At 50.6% G+C, this 9,318-nt stretch overlaps 1 protein-coding gene across 1 annotated transcript in view; it reads right to left on the reverse strand.

Annotated features, from left to right (window-relative positions):
* TMPRSS12 (transmembrane serine protease 12) overlaps positions 1 to 9,000 on the reverse strand; it is a gene marked incomplete at both ends in the record, with an annotated part of 30,028 nt that extends 21,028 nt beyond the window's left edge. Inside the window, 2 exons of the mRNA XM_081082631.1 lie at positions 8,046 to 8,241; positions 8,877 to 9,000. Coding sequence (XP_080938757.1) covers positions 8,046 to 8,241; positions 8,877 to 9,000 — 320 coding nt within the window. The remainder of the gene's footprint in view (positions 1 to 8,045; positions 8,242 to 8,876) is intronic.
* Positions 9,001 to 9,318: the final 318 nt, after the last annotated feature.

Here is a 9,318-nt window from a genome sequence, read left to right on the forward strand (position 1 = left end):
AGATTTGACATGGAGATGGATTTTTTAATGCTGTTTTTTGACCACAGAAATCATATTGCATTTGGGATTTTATGAGTCAATGCAGACGAAGCAAAAGGGAATCTCTCTTTCAAGGAGTCTAACAATGAAGGGAAAACCAGAAACTGGTAGGGTGTTTGTTTATTTACAAGTAACTAGAGCCCTGGTGCATGAAATTAGTGCACTGGGGGGGGGGCGGAGAGGTCCCTCAGCCTGGCCTGCACCCTCTCACAGTCCAGAAGCCCTCAGGGGATGTCCAACTGATGGGGAGTGGGCCTAAGCCATCAGTCAGACATCCTTAGCACTGCAGCGGCTAAGGGCTCTGGCTGAGCAGTGCTCCCCCCAGGGGAGCACACAGAACACCAGGGAGCAGCTCCTGCGTTGAGCGTCCGCCCTCTGGTGGTCAGTATCTGTCATAGCGACCAGACATTCCACCATTCAGTTGATTTGCATGTTACCCTTTTATTACATAGGATAATGAAGTGTTTGAAAGCTGTAGGGAAGAAACAAGAGGAAGAGGTTGAAAAATACTAAAGAGACAATGAGATATAATGAAACAGTATAGTTTTTGAGACCTGGGTTTAAATGAGTGGGCTGCCACTTAATAGCTATGTGATCTTGGGCAAGTAACCAAATCTCTCTGATCTCTGGATTCCTCAATTGTAAAGTGGAGATAATAATAACTATCTCAGAAAGTTAGTGGGAGGGCTTTTTAAATACAGAATTATATGTAACATCCTTAGACAGCACCTAATCTCAAAGCTGATCTTTGGTAAGTGGTGGTTATAAGAAGGAACAAGGAATAATTGATGGTGCAGGCTTTAGGAAGTGAGGGGGAACAGGAATAGAAGGTGGCATAGTTAGTCCTCTCAGACAGGAGGAAACTCCTGGAAAGTAGATGATGCCTTCGTAATGACTACTTTCTTAGAACCTAGCCCAGTCTCTCATATATAACATATATTCAGTAAATGTTAGTTGAGTAAAGGGGTTGCAAACATCAATAAGATGGAGTCTTTGGAACTGTTAAGTGGAATATGAACATTATCTTCAGATGCTTGGAAGGGGAATTGGGTTTGATATACTAATATATGGCTTCAGAAGGCAGAATGAAAACCAAGACACTTAGTTCAACATAAGGAAAAGCTTTCTAAGAATGAAAGCTGTAGGAAATTGAAATGAGAGTCTCCCACAGGAGCAGTTCATCATCACAGAGACTGGTTCAGGCAGAGATCCATATGACGTAATTATGGTTATGTGTGCAGGTTTTCATTCTGACAAACCTGGATTTGATTCCTGATTTTGTTGCTTCCCGGCTGTGGAACCATGAGCAAGGTACTTATGAATGCCTGCTGGAAGCCAGTCCATCCTTGCTGCTTGACACAGTTGCTGCAGGAAAGAAACATCTGCACAGCATATGTTTCAAGGGACCTGGCGTATATAGCATACTGTTCTTAATATGTTTGCTCCCCTTAGCGCTGTGTGTTTTAACCAAGGTCACCTCTCCGAGAAAGGTTGTTTCCCCAGGTAGGGATTTTTCCCTGAAGTTAGGGAGGGGATGAAACTCCTTAACTAAGTGCCAGGCGGGTAGTTAATCACTTTAACTACAAACAATCTTGCTTAAGCTACATAATCTTTACTCCCTGGAATGGAGATAAGAAACGCCCTAACCTTTGTAATAGAAATTGACAGGATTAAAATCAACTGGTATAAATATGGATGTAACAAAACAATAGACAGCAGAACCTCTCTGGAGATCGAGACCAGAACCTGGCTGGAGATCCTGGCTAGGCTGCTGATCAACTGAACGCTGTCTCCGTGTCATTCCTTCTTCGCCGACTCTGTCTACACCTTTGGGAACCCCTGGACCTGCTGGGGTTGGACCCCGGCAAATGCCCAGGTCTCAGGGTCTCCCTACAGCAAAGAGTGGGTGCAAAGATTAGTGGCCATTATGTATGAAAGAATGCCTGGCTCAGTACATTGAAGCGATAGTTATTTCAGACTAGAGAACCCTTAGTGTAAGAAGGATTCATAATACAGGACAGAGGATTGAACTAGACATTCAAAATGGCTATTTGAACTCTAAGATTCTCTGACAATATAACAAAACTGTATCGTTTGACCAAGGTCACACATCTAGTAGGTTTTGGAACCTTAAAGCCACTGCACCACCGTGCCAGGGGAAGACTACGATACAGGTATGCCCACTCCAAACTCATTGTGCGCCCCACCATGTCAGAGGAACAGATCAGTAAAGGCACATTGTAGAACTCAGTAGGCGTTAAGAGCTTTTCCAAGAATTTTCAAACCATACAAGCAGGCCTTTCCTCCCTTTGCATTAAGCCAGTGGTTCTCAACCTTGGCTGCACGTTAGAATCACCTGGGAATCTTTTTAAAATCCTGATTTCTGGGCCTCAACTTCCAGAAATTCTGTTTCTTTGTTATGGGGTGGGGCCACAACATTAGTAACAAAGAAACAGAATTTCCGGAGGATGAGGCCCAGAAATCAGGATTTAAAAAAGATTCCCAGGTGATTCTAATGTGCAGCCAAGGTTGAGAGCCACTGGCTTAAGGTTTGAAAGCTGCAGAAAAGCAGTTTTTAGAGACAGCATGTTAGAAAACAATTGTAAAACACCCACACCGGAAAGAGCAGAATTGACTTCTAACTCTAAAACTTTTTCTCCATCTCTTTCTGTACAATTGGTTACACCGTTGTATCTTTCCATGTTTATAATCTCTGTTACTCAAAGGCCAATTGATAGAACTAAAATCCATGTTTTAAAAATACAGTGTACACATTAAAACCTATCCAACCAGGCCAGTTTCCTCAATTGAATTTTGAAGTTATTAGTTCCTTTTAAAGACTTTTCATGTCCTAGGTAGTTTGGCTCAGTGGCTAGAGCAGCGGTGGGCAAACTACGGCCCCTTGAAATGAATAAAACTAAAAAAAAAAAAAAGACCGTACCCTTTTATGTAATGATGTTTACTTTGAATTTATATTAGTTCACACAAACACTCCATCCATGCTTTTGTTCCGGCCCTCCGGCCCAGTTTAAGAACCCATTGTGGCCCTCGAGTCAAAAAGTTTGCCCACCTCTGGGCTAGAGGGTCAGACCAAAGGGTCCCAGGTTCGATTCTGGTCAAGGGCACATACCTTGGTTGCAGACTCCTCCCGGGTCTGGGCCCTGGTCAAGGCTCGTGCAGGAGGCAACCAATCAATGTGTTTCTCTCACATGGATGTTTCTCTCTGTCTTTCCCTCTCTTCCACTCTCCCTAAAAGCCAATGGAAAAATATCCTCGGGTGAGGATTAACAAACAAACAAAAAAGACTTCTCATTCTTCTCTAAGATTCTCTTAAAAATTAAAGACTAGCCTGGCTGGTTTGGCTCAGTGGATGGAGCCTCCACCTGTGGACTGAAAGGTCCTGGGTTCGATTCCAATCAATGGCACATGCCTGGGTTGCGGGCTCAACCCCCAGTAGGAGGCATGCAGGAGGCAGCCAACCAATGATTCTCTCTCATCATTGATGTTTCTCTCTCAATCTCTCCCTCTCCCTTCCTCTCTGAAATCAATAAAAAAAATTTTTTAAAAAATTAAAGACTAGCCTGGCTGGTGTGGCTCAGTTGGTTGAGTGTTGTCCCATGCACCAAGAGGTCCCTAGTTCAATTCCAGTCAGGGCACATGCTTGGATTGCAGGCTCAACCCCCAGTAGGGAGCGTGCAGGAGGCAGCTGATTGATGTTTCTCTCAATTCGATGTTTCTATCTCTTTCTCTCCCTCTCCCTTCTTCTCTCACTAAAATCAATTTTTAAAAACCCACATATTTTTTAAAAACTAAAGACTAAAGGGAGACTGTAAGACAGGTACCATGGTTTTCCAAAGGACTTACCTTAGAGCTTTATATATATACTAGAGGCCCAGTGCACAAAAATTTGTGCACTCGGGGGGGGGGGGGGGCGGGGAGGGGTCCCTCAGCCCGGCCTGTGCCTTCTCGCAGTCTGGGACCCCTCAGGGGATGACCACCTGCTGGCTTAGGCCCACTCCCCGGGGGATTGGGCCTAAGATGGCAATCAGACATCCCTCTGGCAGCCCGGCAACCCTCGGGGGATGTCCACTTGCCAGCAGGGAGCAGGCCTAAACTGCAGTTGGACATCCTTAGCGCTGCTGAGGAGGCAGGAGAGGCTCCCACCACCACTGCTGTACTGGCAGCCATCAGCCTAGCTTATGGCTGAGCAGAGCTCCTCCCATGTGAGAGTGCCCTGACCACCAGAGGGCAGCTCCTGCATTGAGCGTCTGCCCCCTGGTGGTCAGTGTGTGTTATAGTGACCAGTCATTCCCACTCCTTCTGCTGTTAGGGTCAGTTTGCATATTACCCGTTTACTATATAGGATAGAGGCCTGGTGCATGGGTGGAGGCCAGCTGGCTTGCCCTGAAGGGTGTCCCGGATCAGGGTGAGAGTCCCGCTTGGGTGCCTGGCCAGCCTGGATGAGGGGATGATGGCTGTTTGCAGCTGGTCACACCCTCATCAGGGTGGGGGTCCCCACTGGGGTGCCTGGCCAGCCTGGATGACGGGCTGATGGCTGTTTGCAGCTGGTCACACCCCCTTCAGGGTGGGGGTCCTCACTGGGGTGCCTGGCCTGTCTGGGTGAGGGGCTGAGGGCTGTTTTTAGGCTGGTGGGCGACTGAAGCTCCCAGCCTCTCCTTTTTTCTTTTTTCTTTTTTTATTCTGGGATTTATTTACCTTCTATAGCTGTCACTGGAGCTGAGAGCTGGCTCCAGCTCTGAGGCCGTTGCCGGCTGAAAGGAGGTACCTGGGATTTGTTTAGGTTCTATAATTGCAACATAGTTGCATCCGGAGCTCAGAGCTGGGCTGCGGCAGGCGGGGAACCTTGGCTTCCTCCATCACTGGAGCAAGCAAGCCTCATGTTCGCTTCAGCTGCCTGGCTGCTGGCCGCCATCTTGGCTGGCAGTTAATTTGCATATCTTGCTGATTAGCCAATGGGAAGGGTAGCGAAGTTACGGTTAATTACCATGTTTCTCTATTATTAGATAGGATTCTAAACCTCACCCAAGACTATGTTTTTATTGATTTTAGAGAGAGGAAGGGGGAAAAAGAGAGGGAGAGAAAGAAACATCAATGTGTGAGAGAACCATCAATTGGGTGCCTCCTGTATGTGCCCTGACTGGGGATCGAACCCAAAACCTAGGTACGTGCCCAGATCAGGAATGGAACCCAAAAGCCTTTGGTGTAGGACAGTGGTCGGCAAACTGGCCCTTGGGTGTGGCTCTTCCACAAAATACAACATGCGGGTGCGCACGTACAGTGCGATTGAAACTCCGTGACCCATGCCACGGGGCCAAAGAGCCGCATGTGGCTCGCGAGCCACGGTTTGCCGATCACTGCTGTAGGACGACGCTCCAACCGAGCCACCTGACCAGAGCTAAAGCTTCATATTAAACTAGAGGCCCAGTGCATAAAATGCATGCATGGGTGCAGTCCATAGGCCTGGCGGGTGATTGAAGCACAAGTGTCTGGCGTGGAAGGGCAAGTTTCAGCTGAACTCTGGGCCCTGGGCAGCACCTGGGCCCCCGGACCCTCGCACCCCCCCCCCCCCGCCTGAGTCACAGCGCCTGAGTCCCCATGCGGAGATGCAGTGAGCACAGCTGGACACCGCGGGCCGGGGCTCAGTGTGGGCCTCTGGGCCGCCCAGCGGCATTGCATGGAAGCCGGGAGGGCAGTGCACTCTCTCCCAGCCGGCCTCACAGACCGGCTCCTGCATGAACCCACAGGAAGCACGACCGGCCCCTTTGGTCCCGGCAGCTGCGGCCTGGCTCAGCCAGAAGAGGCCGTGCGGGTGCAGGGCGGGCTCCTTGTGGACACCTGGCACCTGAGCGTGGGGGCTTCCCTGGCACATGCCCTGGCGTCCTGGGGGAGGGTAGCAGGGGGAGTGAGAGTGAGCTCGGCGAACACCCCACATTCTCACCGCACTTCTGTCCTCGTCACCCCCACCTGCCAGGTAGCTGGCAAGAGGTCACAGCCCCCAGCCTGGGCACCGCGGGAGGTTGGTTGCTGCCACCCACCCCCAGTTCCCCATCCCAGCCCAGGGCCTGGCCTTGATCTGGACATCAGGGGCTGCTGACTGCTGGTCACCATTTGCGGGGCGATCGGTGGGGCGATCATGCCCCCGCTCACTCGCACCCGCCTTGGCCTGGCACTGCCCACTCACCTACTCCACCATCCCACCATGATCTCACTCTCATTGTGGCCCTTCAGGGCCAGCAGCGCCTTCAGTGCCACCCCCTGGTGGTCAGCGCACATCATAGCAAGCGGTCAAACTCCTGGCCAACCAATTTGCATATTAGGCTTTTATTATATAGGACTAGAGTCCCAGTGCATGAAAATCATGCATGGGTGGGATCCCTAGGCCTGGCCAGCAATCAGGGCTGATCAGGGTCAGGCTGATCAGTGTCAGGCCGGAGAAGAGGCGACGGTTGCTGGGCCAGGCGTGGAAGGAACAGACGCTGGACACCACCATCATTGGCACTCTGCCACTGCACAGTTCCCTGCATCCCCCCCTCTCCTTCCCTTGCCACAGCACCACTACCGTGGTGGGCAGGTGGCGGGCCAATCAGGACCTGCTGGCCAGGGGGAGGGATAGGGCACAGGAGGTTGGCCACCAGACACAAGGACAGAGCCAGCCCTTGGCCCCTCTGAAAGGGGCCACGTCCGCTGCTACTCATCCCCGGTTCCCCATCCCAGCCCGGGGCCTGGCCCCAATTGGGTGATTGGAGCCTGCCGGCCGGGGGGTGGAAATAGGAGAGGGGCCGCAGGAGGTTGGCTGTGGGAGTGCACTGACCACCAGGGGGCAGCTCCTGCATTGAGCATCTGCCCCGCTGGTGGTCAGTTGCATGTCATAGCAACCTCTTATATATAGGCTTTTATATATATACTAGAGGCCCTATGCACGAAATTCGTGCAAGGGGCTTGGCCCTCACAGCCACTGTGGCTTGCCTCTGCCCTTGCAGCCCTGGCTTCGTCCAGAAGAACATCCAGAAGGTCATTCAGCTGTCTAGTCTAATTAGCATATTATGCTTTTATTATTATAGATAGATGGTTCTATTCCAGGGGTGGGCAAACTTTTTGACTCGAGGGCCACAATGGGTTCTTAAACTGGACCGGAGGGCCGGAACAAAAGCATGGATGGAGTGTTTGTGTGAACTAATATAAATTCAAAGTAAACATCATTACATAAAAGGGTACGGTCTTTTTTTTTTTTTATTCATTTCAAACGGGCCGGATCCGGCCGGCGGGCCGTAGTTTGCCCACCGCTGTTCTATTCTCACTGTGGTAAATCCTATTTCTCTAAGATTGACATAATCCATAGATTCAATAAACATATATTATGTCTCCTATAAAGTAGGCCAAGTTCTATATTAGTACCAGGAATATAAATAAAACATGTAGTCCTTGCTTTCAAATAACTCCTGACCTAAAGGTGAGAAAGACAAATACATGATTACAATATAATAATTTTAAAAGCTAAAAGAAAGTTTCATTATTTAAAGCAAGGTCCAACCAACTCCAACCCACAGGCCAAATCTGGCCTGTCTCCTACTTTCACACAGCTAATAAACAAAGAATGTTTTTTGCACTTGTAAATGATTGGGAAAAAAGTAATATTTTGTTCAAATTTCAGTGTTCATAAATATCTCTTGGATCACAGCACACACATTCAATGATGTATTGTCTATGACCACTTTGGTTCTATAGTTGCATAGTTTAATAGTTGTGACAGACACCATATGGTATGCAAAGCCTAAAATATTTAACCGAAAATGTCTCTACAGAAAATGTTTGTTGACCTCTGACTTACAGGATTCATTTCAAAAGACATTCAGCGTGGTACATATAAGGCATAATAGGCCCTTGCAAACATACCGCTTAAGTGAACAGGACTGAAGTTAAACGTTCCTCCGCGGCTTTGAGATAGCCCTAAGAGAATCGGATAGGAGTGTGTTAGGAATACATACCGAGTGTCCCTGGTGCAGTGGGCCGCGGTGAGGACCCAGCTATTCGTCACTAAGCTTCCCCCGCAGATATGAGCCATGATTTTTCCGGAGCGAATCTGCAGGCTCACTATCCAGGGCCACGCGCCAAGCTGGGCGGCCGTGCCCCCGACGATCCGAGACCCGGTCAGCACGTTCACGAGCGGAGCTGTTCCACAACCTGCAAATAAAAACGATACATCACTTAGACCCAACATCCAATAACAGGCATTACCTCCTCGTCTTAACACACTGATACAGGCTTTGAAACTCCTAGTTTAACAACTGGTCAAGCGAGCTGGATGCCATATTCTGAGGGAGGAAAAAAAGGAGAGTTATGGTAAACATGTCTTATTTATAAGGAGAATGACATGAAATCAACACAATCCATCAATGTTTAAAGCTCTGTTGCCCAAAAGCATAAAAATGAGGTGTTTTTCTGGCCAGGTGTCATGTTCTTCCCCTGGGGGAACTGGTTGGTGAGCCAAGGGCCACCAGTTCCAATACTTGCCACTTTTATTTTTAATTGTCCTGAACTGTAGCCTGAAAAGGTCATCTAGGAGCCCTAATTCAACTCGGAATTCCCATGAGTCCTTCCTCTGTGAAACGGGAATGACGAGCCCCTCGGAGAGAGGACCTGCGCATGCGCCCTTTTTGCTATTATTGCTGCTCTTGTCGAGGTGACGGCCTGACGGCTCGGTCCGCCCGTCTTTGGTGAAAGGCACCCGGGACGACGGGAAAGGGGGCCCCGAACCAGCGCTGTGGGCGCGGGGAGAGGAGGGGACGTCCGGGGGGGAGGGAGGGAGGGACACATACTGCCCTTGGCGTCCGGCCTGTCCCCGGAGGGGCGCCCGCCCCCGTGCGAGAGCGAGGGGCGCCCCGGGAGGAGGAGGGCGCCCCCCAGCAGCAGCAGCGCGGCGCCCAGCGGCCCCGGCCGCATCGTGGGACTCCGGCCGGCAAGATGGCGCAGGCCGCCCACCCGCCGGCCACGCGGCGGGGCGGGTGGGGAGGGGCCAAGGCCGCCAAGGAGTGGCTGGCGGTGCCGGTGAGTCCGCCTCGCCGCGGTGTCCTAGTGTGTGTGCACTTATTGGACAGACGCACTGAAGAGTCCCGCCCTCGGCCGGGCTCGGGGCTCCTGATTGGATGAGGCTTTCCCGGGCCAGGCCCACCCACCTGCCCGGGACAGCGGGCCTGAGTGGTGTGGGAGGGGAGGTGCCGCCAGGGGGCTGCTCGGCAAAGGCGGCCAAGCTGGGAACCG

The sequence above is a fragment of the Myotis nattereri genome, assembly GCF_964212035.1.
Source record: "Myotis nattereri genome assembly, chromosome: 2".
NCBI lineage: Eukaryota > Metazoa > Chordata > Mammalia > Chiroptera > Vespertilionidae > Myotis > Myotis nattereri.